This window comes from Sceloporus undulatus, chromosome 6, assembly GCF_019175285.1.
Source record: "Sceloporus undulatus isolate JIND9_A2432 ecotype Alabama chromosome 6, SceUnd_v1.1, whole genome shotgun sequence".
Lineage (NCBI taxonomy): Eukaryota > Metazoa > Chordata > Lepidosauria > Squamata > Phrynosomatidae > Sceloporus > Sceloporus undulatus.
In genome coordinates this window covers 72,564,939-72,586,540 of record NC_056527.1, presented here as the reverse complement: position 1 = coordinate 72,586,540, position 21,602 = coordinate 72,564,939, and the positions used below count along the sequence as shown (strand labels likewise).

Sequence of the window (21,602 nt, the reverse complement as noted above, 5' to 3'; positions counted from 1 at the left end):
TGAGTTCAATACCAGCCAGGGCTCAGGCTTCATTCAGGCCTGGATCCTTCTGAGGTCACAAAAGTGAGTACCCAGATTGTTGGGGCAATTAGCTTACAGTAGTAAACCGCTTAGAGACTGCTTAGGTGGTATGAAGCAGTATATAAATGAAGCTGCTACTGCTATTGCCAAAAAGGCCCTTGACGGGCCTTTGGACGGGACAGGGGTGGCCCACCTCCAGGGCTCCAAGTGTTGCACTGGCATCACTAAGGGGGTGCAGACTGCACCAGGTGACACCCAAAGTGGGGGGGTGAGCCCCAGTGCTCCTCAAACACCTACCTTTTGGCAGAAATGGGAGTGTGTGGGGGGTGAAGCTCAGTGGGAGGAGAAAAGCGAGGCCCCCAAAAACAATGAAAAGTAATTTCAAATTTTTAATTTTTTTAAAAAAAATTGAATTTTTAATTTTTTTTAAAAAAAGCACATCATATTTTAACCAAATCTTCACTATGTATATGTAAGAGCATTTAAGTTGTGTGTATGATAATGTAATTCAAAGGTATATAAACTTGTCCTTCCACATTCTCTAGGGTTAGGGGCACAAGACCCCCATGAATATGGAAAAAACGCAAACAACAAAAATGCCAATTTTTTTTACCTGAGAGGAGATCTCTCTACCAACAGACACTGAGCACAGAACTGCGCTGGAGCTACAAATTCCTAGTAGAGTATTCTCTCTAGGAATAACCTCTACACCTTTCAGTGCAAAGTTTAGTTAAAGTTGACCACAGAATTGCGCCGGAGGACCTAGATATTCCTAGAGAGCACATATTAATAAAATCTGTGGGTAATCAAATCTGCAAATATCAAACCTGCAAATATGGAGGGATGAGTGTGTGAGATATATATATAGAGAGAGAGATAGATAGATAGATAGATAGATAGATTGCTAGTTGTTTATGCCATCATAAGTCTTTTAGAATGTCATTCAGTGGTAGATGGGAACTACAGTTTATGAGTAACGAGTGCAAAAAAGAAGAAATAAAGATTGTTATTTGATGCTTTTAATTTGTTGCCTGCCTTATTTAAATATTTTAATGAATCCTTTCATTTCTTATTATGTATTATTTTGTACAGTATGTGTTATGCTATTTTGTAGAATGTATGCCATGGGCAGTTTTATTTTTTAATCTGTTTTACTGCTTGTATGTACAGCACTGTGTAAATCTACCGCACTATATAAATAAAGCATAATAATCATAATAATAATCATAGAATCATAGAGTTGGAAGAGACTACAACAGCCACCCAGTCCAACCCCCTGCCATGCAGGAAATCCAGATCAAAGCATCCCCAACAGATGGCCATCCAGCCTCTGCTTGAAGACCTCCAAGGAAGGAGACTCCACTACACTCCGAGGGAGTGTGTTCCACTGTCAGACAGCCCTTACTGTCAGGACGTTCCTCCTAATGTTGAGGTAGAATCTCTTTTCCTGGATCTTGCATCCATTGTTCCGGGTCCTGTTCTCTGGAGCAGCAGAAAACAAGCTTCCTCCCTCCTCAATTAAACAGGGCTATCATCCACCTAATACCATCTGACCTCGGAGGGAGAGATGCAGGTCCAGCTCCATAGGGCCCGGCCTGAACTAAGAAGCAGAGCCCCTCTTCAGTCCCATGCCTTGGTCCAGGCCTCAGAGGGAGAGAAGAACCACTGGACCTCATCCCCTTCCCCACCACCATTCCCTTCTACTTTTGTGTTGTGTCTTTTAGATTGTAAGCCTGAGGGCAGGGAACCCTCTAATTAAAATAATAACTGTAAGCCACCCTGAGCCTTTAGAGATGAAGGAAGGGGTATAAATACCATAAATAAATAAATAAATAAATAAATAAATAAATAAAAAATACCATAAATAAATAAATATAATAAATATATCATAAATAAATAAATATAATAAAAATACCGTAAATAAATAAATAAATAAAAATAATAAAAATACAATAAATAAATATAATAAATATACCATAAATAAATAAATATAATAAAAATACCTTAAATAAATAAATAAATATAATTAAAATACCATAAATAAATTAATTAATATAATAAAAATACCATAAATAAATAAATAAAAATACCGTAAATAAAAATACTGAATAAATAAAATAATGATAATGATAATGATATAATAAAATGATGATGATGATGATGATGATGATGATGATAGGGAAGCATGACTAAGGATGAGGAGGTCAATGGACGCCATGAGTTACCGCGGCGGGTGACGCCATCCCTAGGGGTGCCACTGACGGCGGAGCCCCTGCGGAGGAAGGTCCAGCCGCTCTTCAGGACGGAGGCCCAGATCCGTCGGAGCGTTTTAGGAAAGGGCCTGAGAGAGGGAGGGAAGAGGCCCTTCAGGGCCAGCCAGGGGCGTCTCCCAGTATCCCTGGGTCTCCCCCTTCTGCCCTCTCTGCTTCCATTGCGTCAAGGGCGGCCTCGGGCAGCCCCTGCCTGCCTGCCTGCCTCCCGGCCGGGGAATCCCCGCCCAGGCTCCCTCTTTTCTCCTTCCGCAGCTATAAATACCTCTCGCTGCTGGCGCTATCTTGGGCTCGTCCGGCCCAGAAATAGCTCCTCTCTCCCTCCTTTACGCGAGAGAGCGCCCCCTGCGCCTGCGCTCAGTCACAAGGGCACAGTAGAAGAACAGACGCCGAGGCCGCTTCCCAGGCCACGCCCCCTCGCCTCTCGCGCGCGCTGCAGCCACTGCCGCCGCCGTCACCCGCCCAGAGGTCTAAATTTAGCCGCGCCGCTTGCGTCAGTCACGCGCTCCCTTTGCGTCAAGCTCTTCGCCCCGCCCTGCCTGAAATGGAACCTCGTGGTCTCGCTCCCTGATTGGCCGAAGACGTCACGGGGGACGGCGTTCCAGAGTGACGTGGCCGCTCCCCATTGGTCCTGAGAGGGGCTCCCTCAGAGAGAGGCGATAGCGCGGCACAAGCCGGGAAGGGAGTGAGGGGAAGGGAGGCTGAGGGAGCGGATGGGGTTTTTTCGCGTCCCTTGGCCTCCATAGCTCCGGTTTAACTCTTATCTGGCTCAAGGCCAGGGGATTCTGGGAGTTGGAGTATGTTGTGGGCCCAGAGCGGAGCGGAGCTACTCCAACTCCCAGAATCCCCTGGCCTTGAGCCAGACAAAGCGTTAAAGCGGTACGAAACCGGGTTATTTCTCCAGTGGATGCAGCCTTGGCAAAAGTTTCTTCAGGATTCGAACCCAGAGTCCTCCCAGCCCGACACTGAATAAACCCAGATAAACCCTCTCTCACACCATGATCCTCTATGGACGAGGCGAACCAAGTCCCTCCTGAGAGGCCCTCCCTTGGACGGCGGGGCTCTCCCTGGCTCCCTTCCGAGGAGCTTCCCAATCCCAGGCCAAGATTCACTGGAGCGGAGCGTACCTTGCCTCCCAGGTCATTTGTAGAGAGATCTTGTGGCCCCCTTGAGACTCACTGGAAGGGAGAAGCTTTACTGGGCTTCAGTCTACTTCCTCAGATGTAGTTGGATATAATAATAATACTGTAATAGAGAGTTCTTGTGGCCCCTTTGAGACTCACTGGAAGAGAGCAGGAGCTTTCCTCAGATGCTTCTTAGCTTCCAGAGAGAGAAAGAGAAGCAGCTTCATGGACTTCCATCCACATCCAGAGCGCTTTAGACGGCTCCATGGCTACCAACGTCGGCTACGCTCAGATGAAACCCTTGCTCTCATAGAATGGTAGAGTTGGAAGAGACCCCAAGAGCCATCCAGTCCAAGCCCCTGCCATGCAGGAACTCTCCAGCAAAGCATTCCCGACAGAGAAAGTCATTTATTTATTACATATATTTAATTATTATTATTATTATTATTATTGTGGAAGCCATTCAAAGCCCAGGGCTCCATTGTCTGGAGCTGGGACGCCCTCGTCTTCCGAGTCAAAGGGAGAGATGTGCAGGAAAAGTCAGGCTGATGGTGGCTGCAGAGTTTCCTCGGCCAGAAGGGCTCCTTCTGATCCCGGGACGGAGCTCTTGCAACGACGGCGTCCTTAGCCACAGCTTCGGAATCTCCTCCTCAGTATGTCCCCAGCGCGACCTCTTTGGGCTTCCCCTCCTCCTCAGTCAGCCCTGATGCTGCTGATGCTGCTGCTGCTGCTGCAGGAGGGCTGTTTGGCCGGGGCTCCTTTCCTCCGGGTGTGACTGTCACACACCCTCCCTCCTCCCTCCTCCCTGCCTCCCATCCTGGGCTCCGGAGGGGCGGGCAGGGGGCGGGGGTCAGCCGCGTCAGGCTCCCATGGCGTCACCATTGACGTCTCGCATTCCAGCCGCTCTATGAAGAGGCCGCCGGGGCTCCTCTGGCATAAATGACGTGCGTCTCAGAGAGAGACCGAGACACAGAAACACACAGACAGAGAGAGAGGGAACAGGACCCACCGCTCACGGCACACGGGGACCGCGATCGCATCCAACAAGACACGCTCCTCCTCCTCCTTCTCTTCTTCCAATGCCTCAGGACCAGAGCGCATCCCTCCGGAGTGAAGCGTCCCCGGAGCCCCGGGCTTCCCTCCTCGCCCGACTGCTGCTGCTGCCCTTTGGAGGGGAAGGAGGCGTGGGACAAAACTCGATGTAAAGACGGAACCGACACAGCAGACCAGTAAGTACCTTGGAGAAAGATGGGGACGGAGGGGTGCATCCGCACGGGAGGAATAACCCACTTTACTGCCTTGGCTGAAGGCTATGGAATTCTGGGAACTGGAGTATGTTGTGGGGCCCGCAATGTACTCCAAGCGGTGTCAAAGTGGGCTATTCCTCCAGTGCGGATGCAGACTTGTACTCCGACGGTGGGGTTTGGTCAAGGAGGCCAGGGAAGCTCCAAAGTTTTGAAAGGTCTCTTGGAGGGAGAGCCCTCTTCCGCTGAGGTCAGGCCCCAGGAGGAGAGCCCTAAGGCAAAGGACAGCACGTGCCCATCGCGGATCATTGGGGGATAGTTGCCCATAGGGAAACATTGGGGACACTTGTCCATAGGGATACATTCGAGAATGCTTGTCCAAAACATTGGAGGATACTTATCCATAGAGAGACCTTGGCGAATACGTACCCATAGGGATACATTGGAGGATATTTGCCCATAGAGAAGCATTGGGGAATAGTTGCCTATAGGGAAACACTGCGAGAGATTTGCCCATAGGGGAACATTGCAGAACACTTGCCCATAAGGATTCATTGGAGAATAGTTGCCTATGGGGAAGCACTGGAGGATACCTGCCCATAGGAAATCAGTGGGGATTACTTGTCCATAGGGAAAGACATCTAATGTAATCCTCCAGGGATTCTCTATGGGGAAGCGCTGTCCCTTGTTTCGTCGTGTCCCGCCAGAAGAATGGAGGGTGACTCTCGGGGCGCAGAGCTCTCTCCTCCGTGGATCCAGGCAGGGCTCAGCCACGAAGCCTGCTGCCCGGAGGATCCAGCCTTGGAAGAGAGGATGCGGTAGTCCGAGCCGAGAGTGGCCATGTGCTTCGGAAGACGACGGTCTTTTCCGATCGCAGCCCCTTCCGAAACACCCTTTCTCCCAGCCGTTTCCAAGGGCAGGCAGTACCCTAAAAGTGCCTCTGGGCAGGAGCAGAGTGCCTTTACCTCGGTCCGGGCTAAAAGCAGGAGCTGTCATTCATCCGGGATATCTCCCACCTAATCGCCCCGATCCCCGATTCTCAGCCATTAGGCAATTTTGGCGGCAGGGGAGAAGAGGAGGAGGAGGAGGAGAGAAGGTCATCTTCAGAGGCAGGGAAGGAATAAGAGGAACCCGGCTTTTTTCTGATCTCTTCCCTGAGAAAGTCCAGCTCCGGAGCCTCTCCTCCATAGGACTCCATAGGACATAACGACTCCGCAGCATTGAAATTTTCCAAGGGGAAGAGTCTCCCTGGATGCGGGGCTTCCCTTCGGGGGATCCCCCAGAATAACAAGGACGGCTGTCTCCTCTTCCTTGGATCTTTGCAAAACTACGACGGAGGCTAATAGTCCCTCCTGAGGCTTTCTGCTGGGCAACAATACCTTGCCATGCCGACCTCGCTGCCACTCTCTTCCAACCCTCGATTGTGGCGATGGCCCTCTTGACCAGAGGCCCCCAAGGAGGGAGGGAGTAAGGGGCAAAGGATCGGAGGAGGAATCAGGTCTGTGGGGGGCCCTATGGGGTGTGGGGGGGCGAGAGAGGGTCGGGCTGAAGCAGGTGTGTGGAAGGAGTAAGAGGACCACGAAAGTCCGACCATGATCTTCGCCCCCCACACACCCCTCGTTGCGATGCCGAAATACAGCAACCCCCACTTTTCTGGAAGCAGAAGGCTCCCCTTGAAGTGTCAGCCAGGCTTTGGACCTTTTTTACAGCCCTCACTCCCCAAGAAGTTTACATCAAAACAGACAGACGGCGAGCATCCCTCTCTCTTGAGCTCCCCTGAGTGCTTGATCACTGAGTCTTGGTGGTCCTGTACTGCCAGACCGTTGATACCTCAAGTCCAACCCCATTCTGCCATGCAGGAACTCTCAATCAAAGCATCCCCGGCATATGGCCATCCAGCCTCTGTTTAAAGGAAGGAGAATCCACTTCACTCCGCGGGAGTTTGTTCCACTGTCGAACAGCCCTGACTGTCAGGAAGTTCCTCCTAATGTTGAAGTGGAATCTCTTTTCCTGCAGCTTGCATCCATTGCTCTGGGTTCTGTTCTCTGGGGCAGCAGAAAACAAGCTTGTTCCCTCCTCCATATGACATCCCTTCAAATATTTAAACAGGGCTATCATATCACCTCTTAGCCAACTTTTAACAAGCTTGCTCCTTTCTCAACATGAAGAACTTCCTGAGAGCAAGAGCTGTTCGACAGTTGAACACACTCCTTCCTCGGAGTGTAGTGGAGTTGCCTTCCTTAGAGGTCTTTAAACAGAAGCTGGATGGCCATCTGCCAAGAGCTCCTGCATGGCTGGGGGTTGGACTGGATGGCCTTTGTGGTCCAGCTCTATGATTCTATGAGTCTATGATTCTTTTCCAGGCTAAACATCCTCAGCTCCCTAAGTCGTTCCTCATAGGGCATGGTTTCCAGGCCCTTCACCATTTTAGTTGCACTCCTTTGGACACGCTCCAGTTTCTCAACGTCCTTTTTAAATTGTGGTGCCCAGAGCTGGACACAATATTCCAGGTGGGGCCTGACCAGAGCAGAATAGAGTGGCACTATTACTTCCCTTGATCTAGACACTATACTTCTATTGATGAAGCCTAAAATCGCATTGGCCTTATTAGCTGCCACATTGCACTGTTGACTCATGTTCAATTTGTGGTCTACTGTACTTGGACTCCCAGATCCCTTTCACACGTAGTTTAATTCAGCCAGGTGTCACCCATCCTATATCTGCGCATTTCACTTTTCCGCCCTAAGTGTATTACTTGACATTTATCCATGTTGAATTTCATTTTGTTAGCTCTGGCCCAGCTTTGTAGTCTATTCGGGTCATTTTGAATTTTGATCCTGTCCTCTGGGGTATTAGCTACTTCTCCTAATTTGGTGACATTGCAAATTTGAGGAGTATGCCCCCAAGTGAAGTGAGGGGCTAAACACTCCTGAAATGTTCTGGCAATATTGGACTATCTGTGATCAAGGAAGGTTAAGAGCGGGATCGTAATTCAGCCCATCCTTGAATATTAAAAGATTCCTGCCGTTTGGTTTATGCCAGTTTATAAGCGCTGCTGAACACACAGAGGCCTCTCCTAAGCACACATTGGGCTTGTAGGTTAGCATTTGAGGATGTTTCGGTGAGAAGAGGTAGAAAAAAGGAATATGCCCTCCCCTGGAGTTACTTGCCAAGGAGGCAGAACAACTTGCCCACCACCCACCAATATAGAGCCCCTCCGCAAACATTGCCAGTTGGTTCTCTCGATTTCAAAGGGAGGCTGCAGAATTAATCCAGTTTTTGACACTGCTTGAACTGTCAGGATTCTGTACTGTGGAATTCTGGGAAGTGTGCTTTCGTGGGACCTTTAGCCTTCTCTCCCTGGTGCCACAGGTCCCACAAGTGCATCGCGTTGAGCCGCGGCAGTCAAAGCGGTGTCAAACTGGGTTATTTCTGCGGTGCGGTAGGTGACTTGTTGGAGACTGGGAAGAGGCGGGATCGTTAAGCTCTACAACAAGCACCAGCGTCTGCCTAAAGCTTTTGCTGCGCTCAAAGATCCAGAGGCGACTTTGTTGTGTGCTCTGGGCCCACAACAAACTCCAACTCCCAGAATTCCATAGCCTTGAGCCAAGACACTTAAAGCGGTGCCGCACTGGGTTGTTTCTCCAGTGTGGATGCAGCCTTTGGCTTTTGTTGAAGGGATGGCCAGGCAAGAGAGTTGCTGGGGGGGCACTGGGGAGCTCCAGCAAATGGTGGTTTGAGAGTGTCTTTTCTCCCACGGAAGGGTTAGGATTGTCCATCTTAGGTGCCCAGATACCAGGTTGTGCGCCTGGAAGGGAGGGGAGGGCTCTGAAATATCTTGCCTTCCGACCTAATGCTGCATCTTCATCTTCATCTTCATCTTCATCTTGGAGAGAAGTGACCACACAGTTCTGTCCTGGGCCCAGTGCTATCCAACATCTTTATCAATGACTTGGAAGACAGAATTGGGGGCATGCTTATCAAATATTGCAGATGACACCAAATTAGGAGGCGTAACTCATACCCCAGAGGACAGGGTCAACATTCAACATGTCCTGAATAAATTAGAAAGCTAATCGGGATCTTGGGGCGTCTCCTTTTCCTTGGAGGTCTTTAGGCAGAGGCTGTCTGACCCTTTGTCGGGGATGCTTTGATTGAGAGGTCCTGCATGGCAGGGGGTTGGACTGGATGGCCATTGGGGTCTGCAGAACCCTAGAGTTGGAAGAGACCCCAAGGGCCATCCAATCAGTTCTATGAGTTGAAGCCCAGGAAAGGCGGCGGAGGGGGCTTGGCAGGATCTCTTGAGGGGTCCAGGCATCATCCCCCGGACCCTCGGGGATCCGGCCAGGGCCAGACATTTGGGGACTGGGAAAGCCGGGATCTTGGGGAGCCGCGTTCCTGCAGCCTCGCCTCCTCCTCCAACCTCTCTCTCTCTCTCTCTGTCTTCCACAGAGCCCAGCTTGGAGAAGCCCCCTGCCGCCAGCCCCGGCTCCGCAGCTGCAGCCGCCCAGGAGGGCTCCCCGCCGGCCCCGGCTCCAGCCCCCCTCCGCCTCTGCCTCCACCATTCAGCGAGCAAGCCACCCTCCAGGTACAAAGCCCGGCACCCAAGCCCTCCCTCGCCTCCAGGCTTCGAGGTGGAGGGAATACTTTGGCTGCATCCACACTGGAGACATAACCCGGTTTGGCCCCGCTTTAACTCTTTGCCTGGCTCAAGGCTATGGATGTCTGGGAGTTAGAGTTTCTTGTGGACCCCACAACATACTCCAACTCCCAGAATGCCATAGCCTTGAGCAGAAAGAGTTAAAGCGGTGCCAAACCGGGTTATGCCTCCAGTGTGGATGCAGCCCCATTGTGGTTCACATTCATGAATGAATCACTTCAAAAGGGACCAGCTCCAGCTGTCCGAAGGGCACATTTAAACGGATTCTGATCCACATCTGGTTCACACTTGCACAGAATCGGATTATCCAAAAAGACGCAGAAAACATCAGTGTCAAAAAGACACAGATTAAATGGATCTAGTGCATGCTCCCCCCCCTCTCCAAATCACTTCAGCAAATCTATTCAAGCGGGTCATTTGAACCAGTTCAATCCAATTTGCAATCCGGTTTAAAAGGTAGTGTGAAGCAGGCCACAAGACTTCTTTCTCAGGACTTTCTGTTATGCTCATAAATATAGAAAACACGCAGGGGTAGCTGCGTTGGCCATTTAACAAATGCAAACCATAATACTTTTCTTGGCCAACCGAAATGCACAATGCATTTGTTGCAAGCTTTCACGGCTCTATGGGCTTCTTCATCAGGCAAGATGTTACAAACCAAACAGGATTTAAAAACAGTTGGAGATGTTAGTCAGATGCTTGCATGTTGTTTCAGTTCTTAGTAAAGATGGCATACTGGGGAGGATATCTTTTGTGCAGGCATGCCACAATGGGAGATTTTCAAGGTCCAGGAAGTTTAAGGCCCATTTGCATCTCAAGAGGGACCTCTCTCTGGCAATCCATCTGTCTCCATTCCAGTAGGATTCACAGGCCTCATAAATATAATCTTTGAACTAAGGGCCTGTACAGACAGGCCAAAATAAAGCTGCTTCAGGTCACTTTGGAGGTATGTTGTTTAAATGACACACACATCTTAAGAGGCCAGAAGCTGTACCAATGCTGCACTCCAGTCCTTAGGACCGGAGCATGGCTTTGGGCGCAGCTTCCAGCCTCTTAGGATGCATGCATCCTTTAAACAGCATACTTCCAAAGTAACCCGAAGCAGCTTTATTTTGTCCTGTCTGTATGGGGTCTTAGAGATGAGAGAAATACATTTTAGAATGAATGAATGAACGAACAGATGAATACAAACCTCAAACTTTTTTTTTATCACTTTAAACATGTGAACACATACAGTGGGCCCTTGGTATCCACAAAATCCATGGATGCTCAAGTCCCACAAAATACAATGGCAGAGCAAAATGGTGTCCTGAGATAAAATGGAAAATCAAGGCTTGCTATTTGGAATGTGTGTGTGTGTGTGTGTGTGTGTGTGTGTATTCAAGCCATGGATACTTGAATCCATGGAGGAAAAACCCATGGATAAGGAGGGCCAACTCTGCTTGCTGAAATCATTTTTATGTTGCTTTCAGAGCCGCCTGTCCAGTAGTTTAAAATCTCTTACCACAAAACCTGTTTGGCAATATAACACAATATTAAAATGTTACATGTGGGACAATGAGTTGTTTTATAGATTTATTTATGGCTTTGAATTAAAAAGTAGAAATGAAAATAATTTGCTTTTTACACACTAAAGTTGATGAGTTGGTGTTAAAGTGGGAGAGGCTTTTCTAGGAATGTGTCATTTATTCAAAACGAATGCAAGAGAACAGGAAACCAGGTTTGTGTAAAATGCCCTGACATATGTTAAAAATACAGTACATGTTCTTCCTCTTTTCCTTTTTCAATAGTACAGTATCTGTTTCTGAGAAGATGAAACTAAAATGTAGTGGTTGTGTTTAGATTTTTTTCCAGGCAGGTTTTCAGCCTTTACACAGAAATTTCACTTCCATTAGAATGGACAAAAAGATAAAGTCAAATGGTACATTTATTATATTTTTATTTTATTTTAGTCATGTTCTGGTATTGGCATCTGCAGTTCTATGAATTCATTCTTGTTGCCACAGTTAACAAGATTAGCTTTTGTGGTTATGATCTGGTTTATACTAATGAGAACAAGCTCTGAAATACAAGTTCAGAAACATAGTTATGCCATCTTCGCTCTGCCTCTGCACTGTTGTGCAGGGGCAGAGTGAAGATGGCATAACTATGTTTCTGAAGAAAGAAAGAAAGAAAGAAAGAAGTTATCTCAAAGGCAAAACAGAAATACCTGGTCTAGAGATAAATGCTTTGTACTGTACAAAGCATTTATCTCTAGACCAGGTATTTCTGTTTTGCCTTTGAGATAACTTATAGCTAACCAATGTCATTTCTTCCCTTTCTTTCTTTCTTTCTTTCTTTCTTTCTTCACCCCCTCCCCAAACCTTCTTTCTCTTCTTCTTTTTGACCCCTTTCAGACAGGCCAAAATAAAACTGCTTCGGGTCACTTTGGAGGTATGCTGTTTAAATGATGCATGCGTCCTAAGAGTCCGGAAGCTGTGCCAAGGCTGTGCTCCAGTTCTTAGGACTGGATCATGGCTTTGGTGCAGCTTCCGGACTTTTAGGACTCTTAGGGCCTATACAGACAGGCCAAAATAAAGCTGCTTGGAGTCACTTTGGAGGTATGCTGTTTAAATGCACACACATCTTAAGAGGCCACAAGCTGCACCAAAGCTGCGCTCCAGTCCTTTAGACTGGAGCATGGCTTTGGCATGGCTTCCAGCCTCTTAGGACGCATGCAACATTTAAACAGCATACAGTACCTCCAAAGTGACCCCAAGCAGCTTTATTTTGGCCTGTCTGTATGGGCCCTTAGTGACCTGAAGCAGCTTTATTTTGGCTTGTCTGTATGGGACTTTTGGTAATGTGTGAGCAAACATGATTTCCCTCACCTCCTAATCAAAATGTTGTGACTTAATTGCACATATTCAGAATCAATAAACCGTATTCTTTGGTTTCCTTGTTTACGTTTCAGAGCCTTTTCTCTATATGAAACAGCAGAGCGAGGACAGCGTCAGGGAGAAGGTTGAATTCTACTTGTTATATCATTGTGAAACTCTTAACTAACACTTTATCCTGTGTCACTGAAAGCAGGCATGCTTGCACTTTGATAGGTTAGCAATTCTACCCCGAGTCTGCCGCAAATGTAAGTTGTCCTGCTTTACATAGAGAGGCCTTCAGTGCCATCAGAACTGTTTCCCAGATCTACAGGCAGCAATAGATGCATGTGTATTAGGATGCTCTTTGCTGTACAGAAATATTTCCCCAAGTAAGTTGTGTGTCACATTTTGAAGCATCCCCTAGATAGAGGATAGAAATTATGTTTCATCTGCTTTTGTGAACTTTAAGAGAAGGATATAAGGACAACGTGTTGATGCACGGGGTGTACTACTGCTAATTGGCCCTTCCTTTTGCCCTTACAGATATGCCCTGTGTGCAAGCCCAGTACAACCCCTCGCCACCTGGCTCAACGTATGCATCTCAGAGCTTTGCCTATGGCTCTGAGTACAATCCTGAGATCATGAACCCTGACTACACCAAGCTGACAATGGAACTGAGCAGTGCTGAGATCAGTGCCACCGCTACCACCTCTCTACCCAGCTTCAGTACTTTTATGGAGGGCTATGCTGGGAGCTATGAGCTCAAGCCCTCGTGCCTATACCAAATGCAGTCTGCCTCGTCTTGTTCTTCACCATCCTCTTCTGCAAGTCAGAGGCCCCTCATTAAAATGGAAGACAATCGGATGCACAGTTATCACTCTTCACTGCCTCCTTCCACGGAAGAAGGCATGGCAAACACCCCCATGTATTTCAAGCAGTCGCCACCTTCCACACCCACCACCCCTGGTTTTCCTCCCCACCAGGCCCCCTGGGATGAACCACCACCCCCGCACTCTCTTCCACCACCACAGACCTGTATGGCGCCCAGCCATCTGATGGACACTGCCCCGATGAAAACTGTGACTAGCCGCTTTCCACTCTTCCATTTCAAGCATTCGCCACCCCACACACCCACTGCCACTGCCCACATGTGCTATGACACCACTGCCTTGAGTCTACCTATTGGATCAGAAAGGGCCACTGCTAGCCAAGTTGCTATGGAAAACCATCCATATGGGCTTCCAATGTCCAAGAGAGCAGCCACCTTAGCCTTCTCACCACTGGGCCTCAATGCAGCAACATCCAGTCTTTTGGGTGAGAGTAGCAGTAGCAGCAGTGGCCTCCCTTCTCCACACAGCCGAAGTTCTTCATCGGGAGAGGGCACATGTGCAGTGTGTGGGGATAATGCTGCCTGCCAGCACTACGGGGTGCGAACATGTGAAGGCTGTAAGGGCTTCTTCAAGGTAAGAACTGCTGCAAACTCACTCATCCCCACACCATCACATTTGTTCCCCTCTGTCTTTCTATATTGTAGTCTAGCTGAACATAGCTAATGGCACAACCCTTTACAGATTTACTCAAAAGTGGGGCTTCTTGACAATTAAGTAAATAGTGGTTCTCCATTTAATAAGTCTCCTAAGTACATGTGTACAGAAGCTAAATGAAGGACTCAGTGAAACCAATGGAGCACATCCATTGCTTTCAGTGGGCTTTGGTTATAACTAAACTAAACTGTGTCAGAGTCACAGTGTGGTTGGCCCCAATATTTGTAGTGTGTTGCACACCTCTACTGACAACATGGTTTGACATTAAACCAACTTTCTTTGAAGTGCTTGGTTAACTTGAATGCTTGTTATGGATTCTCATGTGGTGGTCAACTTGATTCTCAACCTCACAGAAGTTGTTCATACATTTTTTCCAGATAATTGCTAATATATAGCACTGTTCAGAATTATGATCCTTTAAGATCCTGTTTGGAAACTAAGCAGGGTCAGGTCTGGTTAGTATGTGGAAGGGATACTGCCAGCTGCAGTAGGCTATTTTTCAGAGGAAGGAACTGGCAAAGCTGACTCTGAATATTCCTTGCCTAAGAAAATCCCATGAAATTCAAGGGGTCACCTGAAGTCAGCTAGTGGCTTGAAGGCACATACTCACAAGAAAAAAACAACAGATCCTTATCCCAAGAAGTTTACAGTCTAAAATCAGGTGTGAAAGTTGTGCTACTCACACAAACCCTTAAGCTGCAAACATTAGCTTTCCTCTGCATTGGCTTTGCTAGATAAGTTTGCTGGGAGCTGCAAGTCCAATAATTTGGAAGGCTACACAGTTCCCATCCCTGATCTAAATTCTGACAAGTAGAAAGGAGAGGCAAGAATGACAAGAAATGAATGTGAGAGACATTCTAATCCCAATTCCAGTCAAAAACTGGAGAAAGATTTGTTCTTTCACCTTTTTATTTATGAAATGTATATGCTGCCTTCATTATCCTCCTGTTCTATTTATTTATTTGCTTTTAAACATTTGTATCCTGACCTTATTCCAGAGAACGGAGGCCTGTTACAGACTGCCAAAATAAAGCTGCTTCGAGTCTGTTTGGAGGTATGCTATTTAAATGATGCATGCATAGGTCCTAAGTCCGGAGGTTGCGCCAAAGCCACACTCCATTCCTAAGCACCGGAGTGCAGCTTTGGTGCAGCTTCCGGATTCTTAGGATGCATGCATCATTTAAATAGCATGCCTCCAAAGAGACCCGAAGCAGCTTTATTTTGGCAGTCTGTAACAGGCCTTAGACATTAGATGGGGTTCTCACCTGTCATCACAGCATGGATACTCTATTGATAAAATGCTAAATGCTTTTAACACAGAGAAGCAAGCGTGCACATTTAATTTCCATGCACTGTAATTACAGTGGATCCTTGTTATACGCTGGGGTTTGGTTCCAAGATCCCCCGAGGATAACAAAATCCATGGATGCTCAAGTCTCATTAAATATAATGACATAGCAAATGGTGCCCCTTATATAAAATGAAATTTATACTTTTTTGGAACATTTTCAAACCGTGGATGCTTGAATCCGTGTATAAAAAAATCTGTGGATAAGAAGGGCCAACTATATTTTGTTCTTAGCATACGTAAAATAAAGATGCTTTAAGGAAACCACTCAGACTTGTGCATACATGGATAAAAATACAGCTGTCTTAATAAAACTGTTGCGGTGACTGCTGAGATAATATAAGTGAAATACCCTGATCACTTGAGATGCACTGTATATATAGTGAGAAATTTACACTTTGTTTCAATAGTTCTTATATCACGTGTTTGTAAGTATTTGATTGTTGTTGTTTTGAAATTTGTACACTGAATATTAGTGAAAAGGTGGCTTTTTATTAAACTAGGCACAGAGGAAAAATAATTCAACTTGCATTTTAACACAAACTTCCCTAATGTGCTTTTCCCAAACCTATATACCTATAAAAATCTGTGTATTATGGGTATCTTGCATAGAAAAATGTGAACAATATTGAACATACCATGTAAAAATGTATGATACCCATGAGATTGCTTTCAAAAGTGCATATAGTAGGCAAAACAGAAATACTAAATTAGACAAACTCACTGGGAAAGGTCATGTCTTTTAAAAAAAACACTAGAAAAAATTGGAAACAGATTGGAAACAGGACAGAACAAACGGGAAAAATTAGAATCTGGGAGGAAACAAACTTGATAGCGTCATTCATCTGTGTAATAAACTGCTATAGAAACTGAGACATCAATATATCTAGTCTTTTCTTAAGAAAGATAAAGGACATGATTCAATAAGAAGTTTTTCTGTGCATGTCAAACTGAAATAAGCAGACGCTAGGTAGTGCAGATATGTATTCCAGCAGCTCCCTTCTCTGTATTCAGATTCATTTCATTGGGGTTTGGACAACAGAACTTTCCACAGCCTGAGTTCCAGAATCTAGATCCAGTGTCAGCTGAAGGGAATGACATCTTTCCTGTTGCTGTTTGTAGAAATAAAAACAAAAAATCTAAAATTTAACTTTTTATCATATTCAGTGATAAGTAAGAAACATTATCATGTTGAAGGCCTAAACTTTGCCTACTACAATTTCTTTTCTTGGTGAGTACTATAGAGGTGTGTGAAAAGGAGAGCCATCTCCAATAACAAGAGATTCCCAAATCTAGTGTATATTTTGCAGGATATAATGTCATCAATAATTTACTAGAGCTTTTAAGTATTGAGGCTTGTGCAGAGCAGTCCTCTGCATGGCTAGTCAAAACTTCTTCTGCTTACTACTTTTGTCCCATTTGACATCTTCAATACGAATTGAACATCATGTGATTATGGAATGTGGCCACACAACTTTTTAAATATAATGATATTGCCTACATGTATTTATCTGTTTTATCTGCTTCAAACCCTCTTGTTCCTTTTTACAAAATAATTACTGCTGCCAGTTTTTAGTTTTTGTCTGAAATGCTAAGCTAACAGTTCCGTGAGTGTATGTCCCATGTGATAAATATGCTTCAGTAGGACAGATGGTTTAATCAACTCTTGGACTCCATTTTCTGTAAATGCCTCCAACAAGTATTTTCAAAAGGTGGTTGAATTTGGCAAACTCATATTTATTCTATCTTTCCCCCCAAATCTTGCATATTTAGTATTTTATACAACTGCAGTAATCTGTATTGTATACTTTTGTGAATCCACTGTGTTTTTGCTTAATATATTTTAAATGTCCAACTACAGCCTTTCTGTCATTTCATTCACAGTGAAAGAAATGCATTAATAGAAATATTTGTTTCTGTAAACATCTCTTTTGCAGTGTTTTTTATTTTGCATTTTTGAATATGTTACCAAACCTGATATTTCATGTGTTAAAATTCATACTTATTGCACACAAATTATTACAAAAGAACAAAGAAAGAAAGCATGATCCATCTATAGTTAATTGCTTCTTAAATGTATTTATTTCCAGTAAAGACATAAAGTTAACCCTGTCATTATAATCCGTTAAAGTGAAACATATGTTTTTTCTGTCTTATTTTTTTATCTTTTATAATTTAACAAGTGTATTTGCATTTCTTACTGATCTGTTTCTCTTTGTTGTAACAACGAGTTAAAACTAGTTTGCTAATAACAATAAGGGTCAGTGAGAAAAATAAATCTGCAGATAATTTTGATTTTATTTTAATAAGGTCAGTAATAATCAGGATTATGAACCAAGTAGAAAATTGTTTCCAAAGGAAAATTGAAAGTGAAGCTAATCTAATCCCCAAAGGTATGACGTGATGACCTGGTAATTTCAGATATGATTTTATCATTTAGGAGTTAGCTGTCTCCGGAGCCTAGCTTCTGAACCATCCTCGATAATTTTCATTGTCAGTAGCTAACACTAATAAAATTGTTTTTCCTGGAGGCTACTGTGTTAGGAAATTAATTTTATCTAATTATATGAATTGCACTGTTGCTTTTCACATTGTAATTAAAATGCAACTTGTCAGGTCCCAGCTCATTCAGCCGATTCTTTCTTCAATTCTGTTTTTGTTTTTGTTTTTTTGTTTTTTAGAGGACAGTTCAGAAAAATGCAAAATATGTTTGCCTGGCTAATAAAAACTGCCCAGTGGATAAACGCCGTCGAAACAGATGTCAATACTGCCGATTTCAAAAGTGTCTCAGTGTCGGCATGGTAAAAGAAGGTAAAGAGTTTGGTATTATTAGCCCACACATCACATTACTAAATAGCTTGCATTTAAAAGGAGCTCCTCTTATTTTAATGCATTTTCTTTTTAGAAATCACAATGACTGTCCTTGTTCCTACATGCACTATAACATTATAGTGGTTTTCCAGCATATGTAGTATCTGTTTATTTCAAATGACAAATATATCTGAGCTGGAAAATAGAACCTCTAAAGGGAAAGCACTCCACAGTGACTCTTCAGTCTATTCTCCTTGCTGTCAAACAAGGTTTCACACAATTCTTATTTCAAAGGGGATATTGGTATTACACTGTATCATATCTACCACTGTTTGTTTAGGCTTAATTTCCATACAATTCCTCTTTCTTTTTTTCTTCTTCTGCAAATAACAAGAACCTGTTACACCAATAAATAATTACTGCTATGAGTATTAGGGATGCAAGCTTATATCAATTTATTGGATACATTAATGAAATTTTAGCTTAGTTGTTGGATACTGATTTGAAATGGTGAATTTCCAAATTTCCATCAATAAGCTTTGAGTTATGGACATCGGTGGGTTTTCTTAAGATTGTTGTTTTTAAGGATGTCATACTTCTGGCCTTTTTACTGCAGCAGGCAACAACTAAGGAAATTATAAATATGATCTTTCCATCTAATAATGAGTGGAAAGTATTTTTTTTTTCAATCAGGAAGTTATTTCACTCTTCCTTCAATTTCTCAAAATGCATATCTTGTAAAGGTTTGATTATATACACATTCATTTTACATGTAATTGATCATTTAATCGTTTTGAAACTACATGCTTAATTAAACTCTTTAATTATATTATCATTACAACTTTCTGTCTGCAATCAGTCATATGAAATAATTTCGAGTACTTGAAGAAAATTAAGTTCCCAATTGGTTAATATTTTGAAGATGTTACAAGATATATTTTTAATATTATATTTTGTGTGTGTGTGTGTGTGTGTCTGTTATAGTTTAAGTAAAAAAAAATTGCAATGCAAGGCTGATTTCAGCAGAATAATGGTACACATACAGAAGTTAAACAAGGCTAATCCAGAACATTTATAAAAATGTTCAGTTAGTACAAAAAGCATGTCTCATTATGTGCAACATGGGCAGTATGGAACTCTTTTAGTATATACATGTTGGGTATTTAAGCAGAAAGGGAAAGAAAGAGATTGAGCGAAAGCAATGTCCTTGAAATGAAGTGAAAACTGTAGGTAATGCCTATATACGAAGATAGGCCTATAGGCAACTTTGCTGTCTTACCTCATTTCCCTAGTATTAGTTAAATTTGGCCCTATGGTGTTCATGTGTGCCTTGTAAGAATTGGCTATTGTGTCTCTGTAGACTAACTATGGTGTTCTTTTTCTTTTTTTCTCCTTGATCAGTTGTCCGTACTGACAGTTTAAAAGGGAGAAGAGGCCGGCTGCCTTCCAAACCAAAGAGTCCTTTACAGCAAGAACCTTCCCAGCCCTCCCCACCTTCTCCTCCAGTCAGTATGATGAATGCTCTTGTGCGAGCTTTATCGGATTCTGCACCCAGGGAGCTTGATTATTCCAGAGTATGTTTTGTGGGTTTTTTTCCTCCTATATAATTATTTACCAAGTTGTATGTGTTTAATTTGTGAATTAAGCTGTGTCAGATATAACCAATGTTTAAAACTGCTGGGTGGTCTAGCTCTCTTGCTGTGATTTGTAGTGACTCGAATAGCACTTTATGTAAGGTCTGTTTATTGCATAAGTTATATTTGATAGCAGAAACTGGTGCGGGAAAAATATAAAGGGTTTGAATGCATATGCCATTAATACAGAGACTGCAGAACCACAAATGAAACCTTACCAGGTTTAGCAGATTGTCAGTACCGTTCTTTGAAACCTTATACATGGACGTGAGTCCCATTTTCTAAAAGTTAATAAATGGTGAAAATTAGTGCTGAAATATAGGAATAGATTCTGCAATCAATTCTTTCTCTAAATCAGCCAATCCTTTTAGATCAAGTATTCCACTATCTTAAAAAGTTGATGTTTTCAGTAATTTAAAGGAAATCAAGGTTGGGACCATAAAGGTTTGTTTCTGAAATTAATGTCCTCACCTCAAGAAGAAAATATATTCCACCAATCAGCAAATCACTCTTAATTAAGTATTTGACATAATCCAGTGTGTATATTTTAGTTAAAGTACAAATAGGATGCCTTGAAATCTGGTTCCCTCATAGATAATTGTTCAAGCTGCACCAGAAAGAGGGAAAGAAAAGAAAAGGAAGACTCAGATGCTAAACCTGTTTCCTAATTAATTTTAGTGGGATCTACTGCCAAGTAAATATTGGTGGTGACAGATTGCATTATTAGATTTTTGTGTTCATTCCACTCACTGTAGTTAATTTAAGCTTTTTTCTGTACAGATTCCATTCTTTACAGTTAGGCTTATATACGATAATTTATTTTAAACTAATTCAAGATTCAAGATTAGCATTTACAGGCTTCAGTTGTATGTTATGGACTTGATCCGAGAAGAAGTAACTTTTGTTGATTTCAGTCTAATTGTGACATGGAAACTAATCAACATATGTGTAGTATATCACTACACATATTTGTGTAGTATATCACAAATCTACAAATTTTATGCAAATTGTCCTGAAAAGCTGCTTGTAGGTAAAGAAATTGTCAAGAAAATAACCTTTTTATCAAAATGGTGCCTCTCAGTGGCAAATATTTACAAAGAAATAGAGGGAAATGGGATAGGTGGCACCAATTATTTTAGATTTTAAGTTGCAATATAATAATTTGGTACCACTGAATTAATAATAATAATAATAATAATAATAATAATAATAATAATAGAGTTTATTTATATCTTCCCGCCTCTCCCAATTGGATCGAGGCTGGATCACAACAGAGTTTAAAAAATACAATTAAAACATTACAATATATTATCACACAAGTTAAAACCACAGTTAAAAAGATAAAATCAACAATCATGGGGTCAAATGCTCTCGTTCCATACAGAAACAGTCTGTAATTCATAGAAGGTCAGGTGGGTATGCACATCGAAAAAGCTCTGTCTTAACCGCCTTCCTGAAAGTTTCCAGGGATGTAGCAAGGCGGATCTCCTCTGGGAATTACTTGCAGTTAGGGCTTAAAGCTTTTGGTTTACCTCAGTTCATAAGATTTTAGTAGTCAGCACTGCTTAGCAGAACTGATATTTTTTATAAAAAAAACAGAATTTATCAGAATACTGTATGAGAACAAATAGGATTGAATACTAACTAATATGGCTTTCAGAAAATAGAGAGTAAGCAATTAAATACTGTATGTTTTCCCTAATTGTATAGACATGCAGTATAAACACAGGTTTGTTGGATTAGAACTGGCTCTTACAAAATGTCCTACAAAAAGCATGTCTGCATCAAATACATTGTGGAATCTGGGATTTCTAACATGTAACAAGTCTAGAACAAAACTGTAACAGTATTTTAAATAATGGTACAACTAGAAAAGAGCATCTATTCAGGTTCCATAAGAAGTATTTTAACTTGTTGCTACTCTTGTGTTTTAAGGCTGGTATTGATTTACAAGCTCATAGTAACAGTATATTTAGAAACTTGCTTTCAAAAAGCAGTCACTAGGAGGAGACTCTTTAAAGGGCATGGGCCTAATCTGGGCCTCCCACCTGTTTTTACACTGGTGCAATTTAATTTCAGACTTGAAGT

General features: G+C 43.4%; 1 protein-coding gene across 2 annotated transcripts in view; it reads left to right on the top strand.

Annotated features, from left to right (window-relative positions):
• The first annotated feature begins 4,257 nt into the window (after positions 1-4,257).
• NR4A3 (nuclear receptor subfamily 4 group A member 3) overlaps positions 4,258-21,602 on the top strand; it is a 34,202-nt gene continuing 16,857 nt past the window's right edge. Inside the window, exons 1-5 of one of the 2 annotated variants that reach the window (XM_042472495.1) lie at positions 4,259-4,644; positions 9,112-9,247; positions 12,721-13,640; positions 17,751-17,880; positions 19,282-19,454. In XM_042472495.1, the coding sequence (XP_042328429.1) occupies positions 12,723-13,640; positions 17,751-17,880; positions 19,282-19,454 (1,221 nt within the window). In that variant the 5' untranslated portion in view covers positions 4,259-4,644; positions 9,112-9,247; positions 12,721-12,722. Of the gene's footprint in view, positions 4,645-9,111; positions 9,248-12,720; positions 13,641-17,750; positions 17,881-19,281; positions 19,455-21,602 lie in introns of both variants that reach the window. The other variant, XM_042472496.1, reaches the window with a different exon arrangement.